Source organism: Prionailurus viverrinus, chromosome D2 (genome assembly GCF_022837055.1).
Source record: "Prionailurus viverrinus isolate Anna chromosome D2, UM_Priviv_1.0, whole genome shotgun sequence".
NCBI lineage: Eukaryota > Metazoa > Chordata > Mammalia > Carnivora > Felidae > Prionailurus > Prionailurus viverrinus.
Genome location: NC_062571.1, coordinates 74171538 through 74193066, shown reverse-complemented (window position 1 = coordinate 74193066; position 21529 = coordinate 74171538). Strand labels below are relative to the sequence as shown.

The window sequence follows — 21529 nt, the reverse complement described above, 5'->3', positions numbered from 1 at the left end:
GTGAATCTTTTGAGAAGCTTTCCTTCTGTACACAAAGGCTTATGGGAAAGCTAATGTGAGGTCCCAGAGTGGAGAGAGGAAGCATCATGGGAGCGGCAGGGGCGGCCAGAGCTTCGCAGACCTCAGACCCCAGGATAGTTGGTCTCTCCCTCAGGGACCAGTGACGCCCCTTTTTCTTTAGAGTTTCTTTTATCAGACCGAACTGATACTTTGAAGACTCGTGGCCTGCCAAGCTGACGTTTCAAAGGGCAGCAAGTGCCTCTTGGAAAACATTGGGCAGCTTAAGCAGGATGCCGTAATAATGATGTTAAACGTTCTGTATTTTTCTTTATTTCTTTTCCATATGTAAGAAAAAACAGGAGCTGTGGCCCAGCTCACCCACGCTCCATCGTTTGTAGCTGGCTTCACTTGCAGAAGCAGCAGCAGGCATCGGGGTATTCAGAAGCAGATCTTGCTTTCCTACGAGGACGGACTGTTTAAAGCTGTCTAGCGTTGTAGTCAGCAACTACCCAAGGGCAGAACAGAGCGGCTCAGAAGCCAATCTCGAATTCACCTTCGTGTTTTTATTTTGGGGATCTTTCTTGATCTTCCCACTCTTCTGTCTTCACTTGCACATCCCCGTGCACCTGGGGGCTTGTCACAGCTTGAATCAGGATATTCGGTAACGTGACAAGCTTGTCTGCCCAGATGGTATCGTGGAAATAAATGAGGAAGACAGACACCCAGTGCTTTGGGAACTGAGGCTTTCCCTTAGACCAGAGGGGGTCTATGTCTCCCACAAGGAGCGAGGCCATCAGAGGTACAGCAGCGGGATGGCGGAACAGTCTCGCAGCCACTCTTTAGGGGTTTTTTTCAAATCAGAACTTCATTTTTGGAGTTGATAGGTTATACTGTTGGAATACCTGAGACTCATTCGTATGTAAATGTGAGCATGAAATTCCGGAGCCTAATATTAATGACCAGAAACCAGCTAGCGTTTTGGATGGTCCCTGCTAGCACTTACCCTTTTAGGAGATGATCCGACATGGCTTCGGGAAGATGGGACCCCTCCCAAGTTTTGCCCTCTTTTCAGTGACACCTTGCAGGTTGTCCTCTAGCCTAATTTTTAGAAGTTCTAATTTTGTGTGTACATTTATGACTTATTACATAAATCTTCTTGTCTTACAAAGATTTCTTCTGAGGTTTCAAGAAAGACATATTAGAACCTTGCTTTGAAAAAAGCTGGCTAGGATAGTATCTTTCTAACTGAGAGTAGAAAACAGACAATGAGAGAACTTTGCTCCGGTGCCCGGGAGTTTTGGATTGGTACGCCAGTAATTTCAGGAACAAGCACTGTTGTAGTCATTTGATCCTGTCCCAAAGAGCAGAAGAATCCGAGAGGTAAACAGCCAACCTCTTTGCCACCTAATTTTTAGAATCCTGTGTCTGTGTTTTAACAGGAAATAAATCCACTTACTTCTCAATCACATTAAAATGAAAAATGTTCATAAAAGCCGTTTAATGCTTAAGAAGCCTCCATGAGCCTTTTAAAAAGAGCCTTTGACATTGTTCCATTTGCTGTTTGAAACGCAGAGCTGAGTTTGGGGAAGAATTAACTCTTGAGAGGCCAAATGGTTCAAGTAGGGCTGTCAGAAAGCCATGCTCTGAGAAGAAAAGAGTTTTCACAATTCCGGTATTAATAAGGACTCTGGTCAGTGAGGGAACCCTGGCCTGGGGTTTTGTGCTTTCTTAAAGGCCTGGACATAATTTCTCAGCGTGGTCCTGGTGCCCTGAAAAGCAGTAGTACCACGAAAGCAGAGCAAATTCCTAATAGGAACATTTTGCGGCATGCTCTCGAAATTTGAAACAAAACTCGGCCTCTCGCTTCCTGAGGGATTTTCGGCTAATCTGTTTTTCAGTGCCATATTAATAAGCATTGCACAGAATTATTAAACTTGAGGTATGTGTTTGGTTTTAAGGTCCAACCGGGATATTAGCCACCTCAGAGTCCAAATCCATGCCAGTGTTGGGTTCTGTATCCAGTGTAACAAAAACAGCCTTGAACAAGAAAACTCTGGAGGCAGAATTCAACAGTCCGTCCCCCCCAACACCTGAGCCAGGTGAAGGCTCGTGTAAATTGGAAGGATGTACAAGTTCCAAGGTCACATTTCAGTAAGTAATGATGCTCTTTACTAAGTAAGTGTGTAGAAGAATCTGTGATGACTTAACTGTGTGTTACTTTGCTTTATTCCCCTTCAGAGAGATTTGGGTTGAGTTAGCCAGTAACTACTCTCCTTCCTCCGTTTGATGAGCCAACTTGTGATTCTAGGCTCCTAGCTCAGAGGTCTTATTCTGATCCAGAGCAGATACGTGTCGAGAGAATCCCTTCCCCTCAACTGGTTTGGCAACCCGGTTCTTCTTCTGCACAGAGAATTGACGAATTATTCGGTGTCACGAGGAGCTTAATCATCCTTCCAGGATTAAATGCTCGGATCATCCCTCTTGATGATTTCTGAGCCGTCGAGGAAGATGCTAGATTTTCCAGGAGGTAGTAGATATCCTCTTCACGTGTACTTTGAAGGGGACATTTTTAGAACCTTATTTTCTGGTCCTCAGTCAACGGTGTGCCTTAAATATGGTTCCCTCTCGAGAGTGAAGAGATCCTATGTAAAGAGTGATCTCTGCAGACTTGCTCTGAAAGTGGCACCCTGCCAAAGAGTAAATCCCGCTGTTCAGTGTGCTGCGGACGGATCCCGTGGAGGGGCGGTTTGTCTTACAGCAAAGGCAAGCTCTTCTCGGAATTCCTCTAGCTTTGCTGTAGTTCTCTTGCCAGACGGTCAGCTGGTTTGCCACTTGAAGAAAAGGAAGAGGTGAGACAGATCAGGTCAGCCGAATATTGTAATCATGGTTAATTGAAACCTCGGATTTCCTGTTCCATCAGGAGAGAAAGAACCCTTTTCTGTAGCTGTACCTGTCCTGGTGTAAAAGGTGAAGCCTGGACAAACGAAGTGGAAATTCAATTTAGGTCTATTTTTGCCAACTCGTATTTTCTTCCACTCTTGTGTTGCTCTCGCCGGGCACGATTAACTTTTCTCCCCCCCTCTTTTGGAATGAATGGACTTCTTTGCCGATTTACAGTTTTATCTCATTTCATTGTGTTTAATTAAAAGCACACTTTCTCCTGCGGTCGTGTGTTTCCTTTCTTTTGACTGGGGTCATTTGAACTATTCCAACAAAAAGATGATCTATATTCATTCTTCATCTTTCCTATTAAATTTGTTCAACACCTAATTTGACATCAACAGTCTGGCTGCATTTGAACCAATACCCAGACACAAAAGCAATTTGGCCGAGACAGGTTAGTTGCTGAGATGTGCTTCAGCGTGCGCGTATAGATTTTTTTTTTTCCCTTTACCATTTTATACAGATAATCTTAATCAGAAAATACTGCAACTCCTTCCTCCTTTTGTCTGTCTTTTATTCTCCAAAAGTAAGTGGAAATTACATTTCCAAGAAAGGAAATGAAATAATTGCAGGCCCAAGGTCTGCAAAATGTGTGTTGAATTGACAGTGAAAAGGATCCGTGTGTTGACAGACACAGTTGTTAGATGCCATAAAGGCCTAAGTGAAGCTCAATTTATTTCTCATCTTGCTTGTTCAATGACTGCTTAAGAGACACATTTCAATTTAATTTAGCTACTTAAAGCACTAATACAAATACTCTGTGCGGCTGTATTAACTTTTAAACTTTGTAACCTAATGCTTGATTATTCAGTTCTTGACATTCTTCAGCTGAAATAACCAATGCCATGTATTTTCGTATTGACAGTCATTTAGCAAGGAAGAGCGCCTTTATGAAAAATCTGTGTCTTAAGTATAATTAGGCTATCCAAATGAATCTGACGATTTTGCGCATGTACATGGTAATTATTCACTTCGCAGACAGGCACACTTCATTTATGTTTAAACCTAGGTTTGTTTGTTTTTTTTTTTTAATGAGCGAAAGAAGTTTAACTTAATGCAGTTGCGTGTAAGCTTTAAAAGCAAAAGCTCATGTGATCTATCAGGATTCCCGGAAACTGGTCTGGCTGCCAGGAATGAGAGGGGTTATTGTCTGTCTGGCTTCGACTAATAAGTTTGCTCTGTTATCCCAACCATAAGGTAGAGGCAAACCACATTGTCTCATCTCATAGACCCACATTGTCAAAGCACTTGAAAATCGGATCAGCAATCCAAAAGTGAAATCCAAAACTGTCTCTACTCTAATAATTGCATTTTTATTTTGATCTGTGGCCAAACTACCGTGGTGTTTCAGCCTAATGGCTTTTTCTATTCTTGACGGGGAATCAAGGTCAAGGGAGGAAAACGATCACACTATCCTCTAATACATACGTTTTCTCTTTCTCTCGCTCTCACCCCTACACACACACCCAGTCCCTACCACCCTGACCCCCCCCCCCCCCGCCCTCCCTCTCCTTTGACCTCTCTGGCTGGGTATCTCTTCCCCCTAGCCCTTTGCTTTTGCTGTCCCCTCTGCCTTATATGTCCTGCCCCCGTGGCTACCTGCCATGCTGTCTCATCTCCATCATTTCTTTGCCCTAATGTCATCTTTTCAATAAGGCCTACCCTGACCACCCCGTTCAAAACTGTACCTCCTGTTCCTCTAAACTCTGATTCGCCTCACCATACTCCATTCTTCCCCTGCTAGAAGGTCAGCTCCATGAGGGTAGGAGTTTTTTGGTTTGGTTTTTTTGGTTTTTGTTTGTTTGTTTGTTTGTTTGGTCTGTCCACTGGTATATCTCAAACACCTGGGAGAATTCTGGAAATTCTGTATATACTTGTTGGACAAATGAACAAATGAGTCCATTTTTAGTATTACTAGAACAGCAGAATATCAATTAATGAGGATACTCACTTAACCAGCAATCCCCCTCTTCCTCAGCAGCCCCACAAGCACACAGGCTAAATATTAGAGATTTTTGTTTCTCTATGGTTGACTTCTTGTCTTTTTTAACATTTTTTTTTAAATGCTCAGGGGTCATTTCCAGTCAGCTCAATTTTGTAGAACTTCTGCGTCTTTGTACCTACACAAGATCAAGTTATCAGAGACAACAGCATACCCAGTTATAAAAGAAAGATTCAGCTATGCTCACTTCTGTGGCCTAAGGTGGACAGGAAGGATTGAAAACCTACTAAGAAGGGTTTTAAAAGAATAGAAACAAAGGTGTTTTCTGTGTAAGACCCTCACTTGATCAGAAAATTGTAACACCAAGCTATTCCTGGAAAGTTTTTTTTTTTCTTTCAATAAATTCCTAAAATCAACATATATGTGTATTCCAAATAATTGAGTAACTCCAGTCCGGTAAATTATAGTGCCAGAAATGTATGGATTTATTTCCTAGGGCCTTATGGGATGGCAAGGGATAGCTTTAATACTTAATTGCAAGGATTAATTAAAATTAACATTCTTGTCACCAGCCTAAGCAGAGCAAGGGTTATTATTTTTAAGAAAAAAGAAGAAAAAGAAAGGAAAAGGTAATCAAGACTTAGAGAAGCCTGATTATTTCTATTTTAATAATAGCTTTAGAAATATTTGTGTCCTGTTAATTATTTCTAATAAGTATATACTGTCTGGTAATAATATCTTGAATCTAACAGCAAATTTGAATTTCATTAATTCTGATTCTTTAAAAAAATTTTTTTTAATGTTTATTTTTGAGAGAGAGAGAGAGTGCGAGTGGGGAAGGAGCAGAGAGAGAGGGGGACACAGAATCGGAAGCAGGCTCCAGGCTCTGAGCTGTCAGCACAGAGCCCGACGTGGGGCTTGAACCCACGAACGGTGAGATCATGACCTGAGCTGAAGTCGGACGCTTAACCGACTGAGCCACCCAGGCACCCCAATTCTGATTACTTCTAATTCAGGCAGGAATAATGATAGCATAAATAAATATCCCTTTATGCTATGAGGGGTAAAGAGGGGCCAAGCAAAACAAATAAATAAGGAATGCATACATACATAAATACGCAACCAGCCAACAAACCTGATTTTTGCTTTCATGCTCTTTTCTTTTGACAGAGTAATCTGACCATGTCAAATGTATAGTAAGACTCATTGATTCAAGCTGATCTATGGGTGGGATGGTCAATATAAGATAGGGAAAATTCCAAATTATAGATTTTTTTCAAAGATAACTGTTTTATTACTTCCAGGCAGCTACAATACCCGGGAAGAGGCTGAGTGTTTCACAGGGTCAGAAAGATGAGGATGGTTTGTATTTTCGCCTGGAGAAGCCTCGAGACTGGGGAGGGGTGTAGCAGGGAAACGCGGTGCGCTCGGTTTTCTAAGCCTGTGCCTTTCCATGTGTGCACCGGGTGGCAAGGAGCGTCAGTTCATTGCCGGAACTGGAGCTCGACTGGGTTTGCCATTTGTGGTCTTTAGGACCTTAGACAAGATATTGAGCCCGTGATCCTGTTTCCGCATGTGTAGAGTGAGGGTAACAACACCCACCTTGTAGGGTTGTCATGTGACTTGCATGATGTATGAAAAATACCTCAGTGAATTCTTTTCTTACGTTAAAATTGTAATGTTGGACCATTGCTGCAGAATCACGGGCCAGAGTTGAGTTCAGAGCTTAGACACTGGACACCTGCGTTATTGACTGGGCCAGGTTTCCTTGGGGAGGTCACGCAACCTGTTTTGTTTTCTTTTTGTTGTGTGTTTTCTCATCTAAGATTGAGACAAGTAGATTAGGCCCTCTCCAGAGCTCCCCAAAAGCTCTAGTTTTCCTAAATCCTCACAAATGTGGTTGCTTAGCAAAGATGTTCACAGTTAAGATAAGGAACAAGAGGGAAGCATGTATTTTCTGCCTGCAACGTGTCCCTCGGTATAGATTTATGGTAAAACATACAAACCCAGGATTGTAAAATAATTTTTAAACTACCTTACCAGAATTTACAAATCCAAATCTAAATGATAGTTATCCTTCAGAGAAGTACTCTTGGGGATCAGCATACTCACTTGAACCCTATGGCTGTTGTTCCAGATGCTTTCAGACCTGCCTGGGTTGGAGATACATGATCACACAGGAGATAAATTGGATAGCTGGTCCTAAAAGAGAATTAGTGCTAGCACTTCACGTGGGCAAGGACTATTTTAATCTCCATTGTATGGTCAGTGTCTGTTTCGAAATGACTCTGGCTTTTGAAGCTGGATTCATTTTTTGAAATAGTCATCAGTTTGCCACAATTGCAGATGTATATATACGTATATATATTTTTAATTTTTTTAAATGTTTATTCATTTTTGAGAGAGACAGAGCATGAGCAGGGGAGGAGCAGGGAGAGAGGGAGACACAGAATCCAAAGCAGGCTCCAGGCTCCGAGCTGTCAGCACAGAGCCCGACGCGGGGCTCAAACTCACAGACTGTGAGATCATGACCCGAGCCAAAGTCAGACCTGAGCTTAACCGAATGAGCCCTCCCCAGGCACCCTGCACAGGTATACATTTTTAATGTGACACAGCGTACCTGGATATGGGTGAAGTCATCTTCCATTTTAATCCTGTGTGAAGGCCCTGAAACATGTTAGCTCCATTATCAAAGAAAGCAGGAGTCTAATGCTCTTGATGCAGGTGAGGTAAGTTGGGAAAACATTTTGGGGGTAAAAGGCTACAACATTCCATTGTATATTTTTTTCTCTTTTTTTTTTTTTAGTTAATATTTGTTATTCTTCATAACATGTATTATATGTTAATGCATATATTCACATTATAATAATATCTGTCCAAGAGGAGAAGTACTTTAATTGCTACAGGCAGGATATATATGTTGATTACAGATGAGGCAATGGGTCATGGCCCCCGGTTCCACTTTGGAGGTTCTGGACTTTGGAATTTTGCTTCCGTGAGGTTTTGCTGTGATTACTGTATTTCACTGACTGTGAAGCCATATACTTCCATGTGTTTTTTTTTAAATTCTTCCGAATGTACAGATTGGACCTATCTCCATTTTACAGATGACAAAACTGAGGCTCGTTGAGGCAAACACTTAGCCCCAAATTCTGTTCCTAATCAAGAGTCGGGTCAGATTTCATTTGGACCTGTTTCGTATCCAACTCCAGAGCCCGTGCTTTTGAACTATAGCCTACTGTGTTGAGTGTATGACGAGCTTGAAGAATGGAGGGAAGAAAATGACTATAAGATTGTGTTCTATCGGAAGCAGTGATTCTGCAGTTAAATCACCCCATTGACCCGGTGACACTCACATCCTGCCACTTTGACCTGACACACTCCTTGGTAGTTCGTCTCTTTCCCGACCCCTTCCTAAGGCTAACCTAATCAATTACAGTACCTCTTCCCAGGGGAAGAAAGTGTTAGCCAGTAAAATAATTCTGAAAAAGGGAGCCAAGCCGAATAAGCACAGAGACTTAAAGAGTAGTTAAAAAGAAATCCTTTTAATGTTTTTTGTGTCAAATGTCCAGTAAAGAGGCAAGCTTCACAAATTTTGCAAAGTACCATATCACAAAACCAGCCCAAGCTGCTTTAGTTTTTGGCATCAGTTTCATTTATACTTTTTTTAAAATTATTTTTTTACATTTTCAGACATTTTGAAGAATAGTTTATTCCCAGGGAGTCAAAACTCTTGAAAGTAATCTGACTCTAATCATTGGTTTAGAAAGGTGTTTTACTAAATGATAATATGGTAATACAAAGATGAATCACTCTGAATCCAGTTGTTTCAAAAACATACATTCTGTAGCCCAAAATAAATGTAATTCAGTTTATGCTGTACCTTTTTGAGACACCTCCATCTTTGGTCAATAACTGGTTAGCGCCTTTGAGTTTGTGCTGAAGTGTCCATTGGACATCGTGTTTTTAGGACATCTGTCTTGTAAAGAGAGGCAGGACAAGTGGGCCTTCAGTAGGGACAAAGAGCTGGGCAGAGCTCAGAAAAGAGTTTCGCATCACAGCCAGGCAGAGGCCCAACATGAGCTCTTGTGTTCTTGCCATCTTGTTTCTGTCTCTGGAGAGTCTCGTCTACTGGTGGTCCTGCCCATCTGTACTGAGCTTTTATTCATCCGTGTTCACTTTTCCTATTAATCACTTTCACGAAGGTGAATGTCCTGACAGTTCCAACCAAACAAGGCGGTCAACCTCAAAGGTGCGTTCTCATCTCATGTAGTTACTTCTACAAAACCTTGTTTCAAGGGGGAGAACCCATGTGAAAGTGAACTCAGGTTCCATTGTGATTGGTGTGCTTCGCAGCGATTTCGTAGCTGGGTCTTCATCTCTCGGCCCTCATTCTCAAAGATCCTGTGAGAACCACAATCGCCAGAGACTTGCAGTTAAAGCTTCTCTACTCATCATGCTTCTTTTCAAACCCCAATCTCCCCCCAAAAGTCCAAGCTTTATCAAGCTCTTCTACTTTCCAACCACCAGACAAGGCCGCTAGCTTGGCTTTTTTGTTTGGGAGGTCAAAACAGGCCACGCTGTGCCCTACACGGATTTCAAAAACAAAAACCCGTGAGGCAGTGACCGGAGTTCAATTTCAGCAGAAAAATGCCCGTTGCCAGTGAAACCATTTTTATTGTAATTTGCATTTAATTTCTAGATCTGCAGTGTCTCTAAATACATGTGTCTTTTGTCCCCACACAGATTTATTTTTGTAAGAGTTCATCTTGTTTGAGCCATTAACTAAATAGCAAAGGGTAGATGATAAAAGATAAAATTTTAGATGTCTCTTGGTTAGTGCGATCAGTCAAACATTTCCATGAAAGAAAAAAAATCTAATTGCCTTTCAGGTTATACATTAAAAGTAAAATTGATTTTATCATCATTTGACCTCTAACTGGTCTCTTCAGTTTTATGTCATTATTTCCAGTGTAAAACTAATGTAGAAAAATGAAGTTGAAAGACGCTGCCCTTTTGGATCGGAGCTGGAAAATCTGAGCTTCTGAAATCTGTTACCAAATAGAAATTGAGATTCTTCCTTTTAGGGAACCTTGCATGAAGCTCTTGTCTCAAATATTGATCTCAGCTGGAAATTCATTCGGCAGGTCACATAACTATTCCTTGAGAGAGGCTTGGGTCAACATTTTGTTCAAATGGAAAATAGAGAAGTTCTTCCAGACCCTGTGGTGGGAAAGGGTGGGTTTCCTTCCTGCCCCTTCACCCTTCGCCATCATTGCCTCCTCTCCTTTCTCTTCTTTTGTGTACGTGTGCGTGTGCGAACGTGCGTATGTGTGCGCGCGCCGTGGGGTGGGGTGGGGTGGGGAGAAGAATGGGGGCCCCTTCTCCGTTCTTAGTAAACATTCGCTTCTGAGCAGACACCACTGGCCAGCAGAATGAACTGCCTGGAAGTTACTGCTTCATCCGATGCGCTTACACAATGGAAGGATTTGCTGTGCCCTCAACTGTAATCTTAGTGCCGTCGAATTGTGTACTCACACCGCAGGAAGTGGCTCTGCTCGGCAAGGCACGACTACAAAGGTCCTCCTTGTGTGCCCGTACATGGATAATTAAGTCTCAACAACAAAATTAGCAGAACAACTGGATGTACTGGAAGTTGGAGATCCCCTCACTTGGCGTTCTTGTCTTCTTTTCCTCCCCACCCCCCCGCCCCAAGGAGTTGCCCTGTGGACCGGCCCAGAGGGCCGCCTGTCAGCATTGTCTTACAAGTGCTCTGACTTGCCGTACAGACAACAGCTTCTTCCAGGTTAATCGTTCAGGCTGTTAATACATCTAGCGTTAAAATTCTGTCCAGTAAATCTCAGCATGACTCTTAAAATGCCCCTGAGCCCTTCTCAGTTCTCCCAGAGAATTAATTGCCTCCTAACATTTGCCTCCAGTTGCAAACACCTGTGATTTTAAGAGACTTTGCATAAAATGTATCATTTCTGCATAGAGAACCAAATTGCCTTTGGTGCTTTGCAGTTTTTTTGTTTTTGTTTTTGTTTTTGTTTTAAAGTATCTTTCAGTAGTCTCTGCAGCCTTTGTGTTTCCTTTTATTTATGGATGGCAGTGGGGGGGGGGTGGTATTTGATTTCTTCAAATAGAAGTAGCCAGCTAAAAGTTAAATGCGATTTCAGACCTAAGAATACATTGACTTAACTTCTAAAACCTGATAGACACATTTCCTTTGAAATATACCTTGTCACAGAGCTATGAAAAGTAGCACTGTGACTTCCCATCTTAAAAGAGAGTTCAACGTATATAACTTGGTAAATTTAAGGAAAAGTATTTGAAAAATTAAAAATACTGTTCTGCACCCCTAGAAAAATGCAAGCATTTTATGCAGGCTGGCTTTTTTGAGGAGCCAGTGGTATATATGGTGAATTTTATAGAAGACTTTATGTTCCTTAAATAAGATACTTCTTTTAAATAACATTCCCTGTTAATAGCTGGGATCAAAAATGGATTTTTCATGGTGACTTAAAGTTGTGGAAAATTACGAAAAGCTCAAAAAGTAGCCCAAAAGAGTAGCACACGCATTTCAGGATCTTTGCCTGAGCTGAAATCAATGTTGGGTTCATGCTTTCTCAGTGTTCATTTTGCTGGTGAGAATGGCCCAGTTTCCTGAGCCTCCCTGGGCCCAGGGCATTTCGGGATCTGTGAATGTCCACGGTCCAGCCCACGTTAGGATTAAAAGAAGCGGGCCAGGACTTCGTAGCGCGCCCCACGGTCTGGGATGGAACCCGAGCCCCCATATGCCTGTGCTGCCTTTACTCCACTGAAGAAAATACGGCTCCGTGTGGACAAGGACGTCTTTGCCCACCCAGCCATTGTTACTTCTGCTGTAAGAAGGAATTGTGGTTGATGGTTAGGGCAAATCAGCAATCCAGAAGCTGATGTCAGCTTTTCAAACCCAAGGTGCTGTTTCGTTGTTTATCAATTTTGTTTTCAGAATTTAAAATTATATCTACTTTTGCATCAGGTAGCAGGCCACCCAAATCGAAAAACTATTCTTTGAGCCTAAATGGAGTTTCGAAAAGTACACAAAGCTGAAAGAATTCAGCTTTGTTCTACCTTCATTACAGTTGAAAGTGTTCAAACTGGTACTAATGACAGACAGCCTCACTTTCTGTTTGAAACCGTTTGGGGAGATTTGGGACAAGCGTGTTACAATCCCCCAACAAATAGGGTATCTGAGAGAAACACTAAAAACCACCTCTCCTGTAAAGCCGCTCCCGCTCACTGTTGTAGTAACTGTATATAGGGCTCCGGAAACAAAGTGAGACTTCTTATTTTTACACACGGGAAAATAGAAAGCAGACTTCCTCTTTGGAGTTTTCCCAGGAAACTACTTTAGAAAGACAAATTTAAATCTTTCCGTCTTCTGTCCTTGGAGGTGGTAAATACGATTGCAGCTTTATTCATTTTCATTGTAAACGCAGCAGCGTTCAGACCGTCCGGCTGTGCGTCATTTTTTGGACGGCTGCCACGGACTAATGCAGACGTCCCACCGGGAGACCAGAGAAGAACTAGACTTTGATTCACCAGATTGTGTTAAATAGTCCAGCTGTTGCGATTTGAAAGATAGTTACCTCCGAAGTGAAATAGAAATGAACTTGGCATTTATGCCTCCAACCATTTTTATACTGTTTGGCAATCAGCTTTTCAGAGGTAGCATTTTATAAAATAACTCTCACCGCTTAAAAGTTTCATTCACTGTAATGTTCAAAATGTCCCACCTTTATATTATCAGTAAAATTAAGCTTGAGTGATATGCAGAATTTGCATGAAATAAGCATTTCCCCCTTCATTTCGTGAGCTTTGATTGTATTCAATTGAGCTCAGAACCACATCTATTAGGGCTCTTTGGGGCATTAGTTAATTTGAATTGCAGCCGAAATGTTAGCTAGAATGTTGTTGAATATAATTGGAACGTGGAAAGTTGATTTTTGAAAGGAATTTCATTGAATGCAAACAATGATGTGCTTTTTGAAAATTAGAATGCTGTTCCTTTGTCTCTTGTAACACAGTCTGAGAAATCACCGAGTCCCTTTATGAAAGTTCAGTTTTGGCAACGCTGTTTACAGTCGTTGAGGTTTTTGTGGTACCAGTGTGGTTTGGAGTCAGGTCTTTTCCTCTGACTAGCAAGTGGCCCCCACATGCCCGGGCCCCACATTCTGGCTCTCTTGTAGCTGGGGAACAGTAGCTGCTTTCTAAAAGGGCACCCGAGCTGTGTGCACTCCGGCATCGGCTCCGTGGAGCGGCACAGATTGCTACATTGTCTCTGAGCTTTTATTTTGCTTTTCAGTTTTTCTTTTTGTCTTGAAATAGCTCTTGAGCAAACCATCTAAAATGACCCGTGAAAATATTTTGAATGGATCATAAATGACTACCAGTATGTCGCGGTAAGAAAAAGAATACTGGCCAGGAAATCCAGATTCTAGGATTTTAATCCTGTGTCTGCTAGTAACAAGTTACGCGCCCTTGAACAAATCACTTAACGCACTATTCTTTGGTGTCCTCGTCGAACAAATGAAAAGGTTGGACTAGTTCACGTCAGTGATGCCTTTCAGCCTGAACGCCACAGGATTTTAGTCTTACTTTAGAGCACCCATAAAATGGAAGTTTTACATTTGGCGATTTTGTAGCATACAGGAGAAAGGCTGCCATACTTTTCACGAGTACTTAGTTTTACTTCCTTTTTTGTGGTCCTTGCCCTTGGATGAAGAATTAAAGCAGACAACGTGAGCAGAATAATAGTATACTGCAATTCCTATCGGATTGTTGCCTTTGAGCCCGTGAGCCTTTTCCCTTCGGGGAGAAGCTTTTTTTTTTTTTTTTAACGTTTATTTACTTATTTTGAGAGAGCGCGCGAGTGTGTGTGCATGTGCCTGTGAGAGGGACAGAGAGAGACAGAGAGAGAACCCCAAGCAGGTTCCACGCTCAACACAGAGCTCCACGTGGAGCTTGATCTTATGACCGTGAGATCATGACCTGAACCCAAATCAAGAGTCAGAGGCTTAACTGACTGAGCCACCCAGATGCCCCTATCTTAGGGGAGGAGCTTTGACTTGCTAGAACTTGCAATTGTGGCCGCCTAGAGCAAGAGCCTGGTTTCTTGGCACGGTCACTGATGACACTCTGGCCCTTCCCATGATGGGGATGGAGCCACAATGAGGCTGCAGCAGAAGGTCCATCGTTCCAGAAGGGGTCCTGGGAAGCGCCCCATGGGAACCTGGAATAGACCTAATGTGTTCAAACCCGGAGGAGGTACCAGTCACACAGGGAAAGGAGGCAAAGGATAGTTTGAAGGGATGGACTCGGAAAGAGGCATCTGAAAACAGGGATTCAGAGAGAAAGAAATCAGTAAACGTGCCAAAATTAGCCTGTGGCGTTATTGTCCAGTTTCTGAGAGAAGACACCTTTGGTAAGTGGCATGGCACCGTGGAAGAAGCAGGAAAGGAGAGAGCTCCTGATTCTTGCACTGCCTCTGCCGTTGATGAACCATGTGATTGTAGGCCAGGTTCTCTCCTCCAAAACTCATTGTTCTCATCTGTTAAAGGACCAGTTGGACTCGATGATTGCCTGCCGTAGCCCCTTTTGGCCTGAACCCATTGGGATTCCCAGTCAGTGGTCACTATCCGTGAGAAATCAGTTACTCGGACTCTCAGTGCGTGCATTCAGAGAAACTGCCCACGGTGATAACCAACGGAGTTCTCTCGCTGTAGCCTACGGGTGACTTAATAATGAATCAATCTGTAGTTGAGGCACTAAGACAATTCCGGGCCAATTTCATCCCGACCACGCAAGGTTTCTGAGTTTTCAATTGAGTCGACATCCCCTTGTTGCTCTTGTGGAAGCCTGAGAGCATTTCCTGGAAGTTTTCACCTCCAGCCGATGCGAGAAGCTTTCTTTAGGGTGTGTTCATCACCCCTTCACCTGCAGACACACACGGGCGTGAAAACATCCACGGTAGTTCTCCGAAAGTGCCGAAGGTCAGTACGGGTTGACGGAAGCTGCTCACTTAGGAGGAGGCGAAGCTTCATGCCTCGAGCAGACCGGCTGGCTCACGTAGCAGTGGGCTCAGACCCAACATGGCAGAGCCAGACCGGTGACCGGCCTGCGGACTGTTGTGGCTTTGGGGCCAAAACAGCTGAGCCAGGCTGGAGCTTCATTTCCTAGGATTCCCGTGCCCGTTTGTTTCCAGGTTAGCGTGGGCCACAAGACAAATTCGCGTGAGCTTTAGAAGGCAGAAGTGACACCGGTGTCATTTCTGTTCTGTTTTGAAGGCTCTGAAGGTCCGCGGAGGGCAGACGCCGTGACGGTCCATGCGCAGTGTCCCCTAGTTAGCACGTGGTGGCATTTGGCCCACAGTTTTCCCAGCGGCCCCCAGCTCCTCCTCCAGCTTTTCCACCTTTTGGACCAGGTCCGTGTGTGGTTCCTGCAGGTCGTCTACGTCGTGGGGTTTGGAGACTGCGAAAGAGACAGAGCTGCGGTTTGTCCTCAGTCTCTTGTCAATTTTCACCCATGTTCCTTTTCAGCTGCCAGAACCGCTGACTTCATTCAGGTCCAGCGTCGGACACAGAGGCCACAGACTTACCCAGACAGCCTCGCTCTCTCCCTTGCCTGAAGCCTCATTCCAATCGTGAATCTCGTAGGTCTCTCGCAGTGGTTCTGCTCCCGTGACCGTGCCCTAGTGCACACAGTCTTTCAGGCGTTGTCTGGGTCAGAGAAGGTCAAACCGAGTACCGCTGGGGGAACTGTATCCCCTGTTGATTCCCGAAGCACAGCAGCAGATGTCCTAAGAGGCGGATCTGTGGTCCAGGTTGATGGAAGGTGTCCTGGCATTTTCTGATGACAAGGCGTTGTCAAACTGAGGCCAAAACAAAGGGATCTGTCCTCACCGCGGCGTGGCTCTCCTCTGTCTCCCGGTCATCTGTGCGCTCGCCACTGCCACAGAAGACCGAGTCGTGTGTTAGTCACTGTCGATGGTGGCCAAGTCATGCAGTGTAACCGAAAGGCCAGACGGAGCGGTTTTCAAGCATCAGGACAGATTTCACAGTACCGGCAGAAGGCGGGAAGACCGCGGTCGTCGGGTTTCAGGTCGTGGTACCTGTGGCCGGAGCAGACAGGCTGCCTTTTCTCAGTAGTCAGGCATTTGTTCTGATGCTTTCTTGCGCGAGAGAGACCTCCAGACCTGGCCACGCCAGAGCGTGGGCTTCTGAGCCCCTCACATCTCGTTAGTATTCACTCGTTTATTCATGCCACCCGTGGGCCCACGCTAGGTGCCGGGTGGAGGTGAACGAAGCCGAGGGTCCCAGTTTTGTGCACGCCTCCCTCTTAATTAAAGAGACAGACGCGTTACACAGCACTCATTGCATCGTGACTGTGGTGAGTTCCACCGGCGAGGAGTCGTAGGGGGTGAGGGAGTGTCTGGATGGCTCCAGGGCTCAGGGAGTTGTAGCGGCACCAACTCCCATGAAGGGCTGGTCGAGCAGTGGACTCACCAGAGGCAGGACAGGGGTGTGCTGGTTCGAGCTTCGCATCGTAGCCTTTGCCACGAAGGCCAGTGAAGTCTGAAGGGCCCCTGTCCCGCCTTCCTGACACGTGGCAGGAAAAGACACAGAAGACGTCCCTGTTTTCACAAGGAGATTGTCACTCACACAGCTTGAGAAGCAGTAGCTTCGTGCCTTAGAATAGAAGGGAAGAGAGGAAGCTTCTGTGGGGAAGGAAGCCACCTCTGAAATTCATTAAGAAATTTCGCCAGAAACAGGGTTCTCCTTTAGGGAAAAAGTTGATGGTCACTTAGGATTTTAGCTTATCCTCTGGATTCTTCCATCGGCCCTTGTTCCTCCCTCGCCCCTCCCCAGGTCTCGCCAGATTTCTTCTGGTCACTAATGGCAGTGGCAGGCACGTCTCTCAGCTGCCCATCCGGGATGGGGTTGGCTTCCTTCGCTCAGCGGGGTGGTCTCCTCAGAGCTGATCTGCAGCTAGTTGTTCCCAGGGACAGGATGGGTGGCAGGGGTGGGGGGTGTCACTGGCTCCTTCTGGCTAAGAGAAGGTGGGACAGGAGTCTGGGCGCAGTGGGACGGCCTGCGCCAGGCACCCAAGAGCTTTGCACTTCTTGAGAAGAGTGTGTAATTAAGCAGGTAGGTGAATTTGGCTTTTTAACACTTCCGTAGTTAATTGCTCTGACTTTTTCCGCCTTCTTTCTCCTGGCCTCCTGCTCCTAATATGTCATCTAATAGCTCCTTTTTATTTTAATGGCTGGCACCTCAAAGACCACTTTGTGCATGCTAATTAGACTTAGAGCATTTGGGTTTTTTTTTTTTTTTTTTGGTTGGTTGGTCTGAATCCAGGAATATGGAAGCCAAATATTTTCTCTCTCTCTGCTTTTTTGTTTTGTTTTGTTTTGTGTAAATGTTCTTCCTCCAGGCCTCCCAGTAACGCCGGATGCAGGAGCCAGTGCTTTGGCAAAGAGCAACAAGCTGGACCTGTTGTAGTTTTAGATCCTGTTTCCACACACGAACCCCAAACCAAAGACCAGCTCACTGAAAAAGATTTAACTCCACGCAAGGATGACGAAGGCAAAATGAAACCAGAATACAAAGAAGACAGCATGGAAAACACGAGAGACGCAGGCAGCTCTCACTGCTGATGCGAAAGCCGACTCGTGTACCAGCCCTCTTCGCCGAGTAGTGATCAGTTCCGGCGTATTGGCAAGGGGGCTGCGATATTCTGTTCTTGTCACTGGACTCACGGTACAGGTTCTATTCTGGTGTCACTTTTGTAAGTAATTTACCTATAAACATAAGTAAGTTGTTTAGCAAAATACACATCCTATGTAGGTTTTATTTTTCTGTATAGGGATAAGCTGTTTCGTTTTTGTTTTTCAAATTAGTGTATTAAGTGTGACTTCTTCTAGAAGGTTACAAAAAATTCAGGCGTTTGTCTTTTTAGCTAACGTGCAAACCACTGAACAAACGTAATACTGAAAGTTCGCGGCTCTATGGATAAATGGAGAACCAGAACTGACCAACTGAAGAGGATTTAAAAAGTCCCCAGAGAAGCTTCTGTTTGGGGGCTGATCTTCTTTTGCTAGAGAAACTGCAGTAGCATGGAGATTGTTAGGCACGTGGCATACAGATCACTTTGTAGCCTATCCCGAGGTAAAGCATAAAATTCAGGAGCTGCAGCTGCCAAGCCAGTACTCCCATGGTCCGTGCTCCTTGCACACACTGTCAGCTACGGAACGGAAAAGCCGTGTGTACTTCACCGTGTTCAGAGCCTCCCAAGGACGTCGGTGGGAATGCTCTGGTGGCCTGAATGAAGAATGGAGGGGAGAGTCCCAGCCTTGGACTTAATAGAGTATTGTCTTGGTAAACAGTGTGCTCCGTGCTAGGAGTTAACTGTTTTCTCACGTACGAACGTGGCACCAGTGCCGTGGTTTATCGCGATTCTTGTGTACAGTCAAGATAAGTGACAAGCACATTTTTTCCTCCTTCACTGCTGTTCCACATTATGCAGGTTTGTTGTATGTGTGCGTGTGTTTTTTTAAAGAAATTAAGTGGTAGTTAGTCTCTAAAAATACAGTGTTTCAGTCTACCACGGTGAATAAATAGAAATGTAATCAGGGATTTTAAAAAAAAAAAAACTTATACAGCTTTTCAAAGTTGATTGTTTCAAAATTGGTGTTTATTTAAAATAAGTGGTAAGGTACTTGAATGCATTTTTTATGACAATGATTCAGTAATGGTAATTTTACTATTAAAGAACGTGAACGGTTTAGTTTTGTTAGCGCGGCTCAGCATGTAGCTGTCAGGTGTTTCTCACCTAAGGGCAGAAGAAAATGATAGTAATAATTGCAGTAGTTGTATTTTATTTTTGCACGTGTGCTAAGCATAGGCTTGAAGAGGTGGGTGGGCAGGTAAATAAATGTACTTCCTAAATTTGGAGATAATTCTCCTTCTGTAGGTTTGTTATGCTTGACTGTTTCCATGTTCTTCCAGTGATGATTTTCCAGTTACTTATTGGTTTACTCACGGGGAATTAAAATGTAATGTTTTTCGGCTATAACGTTCCTAACTGAATACTATTCTGTATGATCCACTGACTACAAACTGCGTTAACACTTAACACAAGTTCTGTTGTGCTGTGATTTGAAGTCTCCTCACCACACTTATTAAAAAGCACTGACAGTTTCCCATTAAAGGTCAGTTGTGGTTATTGAGATTTTGGGGTTATGTCCCCAAACTTGTCATTCTTGAGCAAGAGAATTGCAGACGCGTTGGATGACATCAGCGATTTTTAATCGTCCGCAAGATGGTTTCTTTGAGGAATTTTGCTCCGTGCTTCTTCGTGCTCTCCTTCCTGTGTCTGTCATGAGGCTGCCGGCATGTGTTTTACACACATTTAGGAACATAAAGACACGTACACTTGTCATTCCCTAGTCATCACACACATCAAGGGGGTGACGCACTTACGCAACCCCTCTCATTTCCAGGGTAGGGAGGTGACCTGTTTGGTGAGATGCGCTTCCCGGGCCAGACATCGATTAGCAACCGGGCTTTGCAAGTGTTCTTGTCTTGTCCGAGCCACTTTCTTTCCTTCATCGTGATCACAAAGCGTTGAAAGTTAATTTGATCTCGAGGAGTTTGATGTAGGATTTAACTCCTCTTGTTCTGCCTCCAGTATTGCCCCTTTCGCATCAGTTGTGAGGAGGTTCGTCCCTGCTGGGGTGCCGTTGTCAACAAGCTGTTAGTCCAGGACAGGAGGACACAGGAAGACCGGGGTGTGTGTCTTCAAGGTCATTCTTAGCCATTTGCACACACCCGCAAATTAATAGATGATCTTTATACCATTTTAAAGTTGGAAGGGACTGCCAACTTTAAAGTTTTGTTTTCTCTAAAAAATGATTTCTTCTGTTTTGGAACAGGAACTATGGCTCACCTGCTACAGAGTTTTGGACTAGTACTGGTGCGTTTTTATTGCCCGCGTGAGGCAAAGGGATAGACATACTTTGTGCTCTTGCTATTAAAGAAGGTGTCTCCCTTCTTTCCCCAAAGAAGAAGAATGTAGTTAAAATTCTAACACCCTCTTGTGCCTGGGCTGGTCTCAAAGTCCTCGCACCGTGGTCTCAGCAGCTGGGCGGTCCCGTGGAAACACTGACTGGCAGGACCCCGCAGGGCTGTACCCGGCCAGCCTTGTTTTGCCCGAGTGAGCAGGACGGGTGACGTGGCTCGGGCTACTCACCAGGAATTCCTCTTTCCTCAGCCTCTTTGTTAACACACAATAACACGTTTGTTGGAAAAATGGAGTAGGACAGGCAAACACGACCATCCATTCTCTTTCTAGACCATCTTTAGATTGTACGTCAGGTAAATGATGGTCTGTGTCACAGAACCCTGGATGATTTTCCCATGTGTGTTTAATGACTTCTATCCTGGAACAACTTCAGCGTATGTGGCAGTAAGTTGTGGAGACGGGACACCGTCCATCACCATCCGGGAGCTTAGAACGATCCTCAAGCAGCCCTTGTTGAAAGGATTGGATCGGTTTGGAAGTTTCTTCCTGGCACTAACATTCCCCAACCCCATTCATTCACAATGGACGTAGGACTAGTCTCTTTGACCTCTTTTATAAATAATAACTTCTACAGCGTGTATAGTGCGTGTTTTGTGTCTACGATATAGTGACATGTATGTAGGGAGAGAGAGAGAAAATGTAAGTAGAAGCAGTGTTCATTACATGAAGAAATTCGAATGCTCCTCTCCATTGGCGGCCCTGGGCTTCAAGTTAGGAAAAGGTGGACAGGCTGTGTGCCTGTGTGCAAATGAAAGCACTAACCCGGTTGAGGATATAAATGACCTCTTTGGTTCATTTAATTTAGTTACTGACTTAGTTTGCATATTTTTGCTCTGGTTCCATTCATTTAATTATAATTTGTGTCACGGTCCAGGGCAGACTGTCCGGTGATTCCCCGTATTTCAGGTGCGTGTGGCTATGTGCGAAGGCTGTGTCGAACGCCAGTCATGTGCTGCCTGCCTGTAAAATGAACTTCCCTGCCAGGTTCTCCTACCCCATCACGTGTTGCTGAGCACCGGGACAGGCAGGAGCAACCACAGATCGCGACAGGGTTCTCCCACCGCCGCCCCGTGTGCTCTGAGAGAGCCCGCCCCTGAGCCAATTTTCAGTAGTTGCTTTGAGCGTAAGCCCTTGGCTTTACCATAAGGCCCTTAAGTTTCCCCGTGGGTACTCTTCAAAAGGGAAGCTTCTCAGCGTGCTCAGTAAAAACATACAGAATACATTGGAAATCTAAACTTCACCAACTCTCCCGCAGGTCAGTGCATAACAATTTTCATAGCTTTAGAGGAAAGCAAATGGTAACTTTTAACAGAAGCTAAATTATATATAAAGCAGTAGGACACTATTAGATCTATAGGTATGTGTTTGAATAAATTTGTTTCTGGTACTTTTCTGCTATAGCCCCGACGCTGGCTTATACGAAGGGCACTTCAGTCAGCCTGTATATCAATTTTAGTCCCCTGTTTGTTAGATGCTGTAGTATAAATAATTGGGCAGTTAGGAACCTTAAGGTTATTT

The 21529-nt window shown here is 44.2% G+C and overlaps 1 protein-coding gene across 5 annotated transcripts in view; it reads left to right on the top strand.

Annotated features, from left to right (window-relative positions):
• Positions 1-20554, top strand: part of SHTN1 (shootin 1) — a 102742-nt gene extending 82188 nt beyond the window's left edge. For 2 of the 5 annotated variants that reach the window (XM_047825335.1, XM_047825337.1), the window contains 2 exons: positions 1959-2151; positions 17363-19138. In XM_047825335.1, the coding sequence (XP_047681291.1) occupies positions 1959-2151; positions 17363-17585 (416 nt within the window). In that variant the 3' untranslated portion in view covers positions 17586-19138. Of the gene's footprint in view, positions 1-1958; positions 2184-2308; positions 5631-17362; positions 19139-20542 lie in introns of those variants that run through there. The other 3 variants (XM_047825339.1, XM_047825336.1, XM_047825340.1) reach the window with 3 other exon arrangements.
• Positions 20555-21529: the final 975 nt, after the last annotated feature.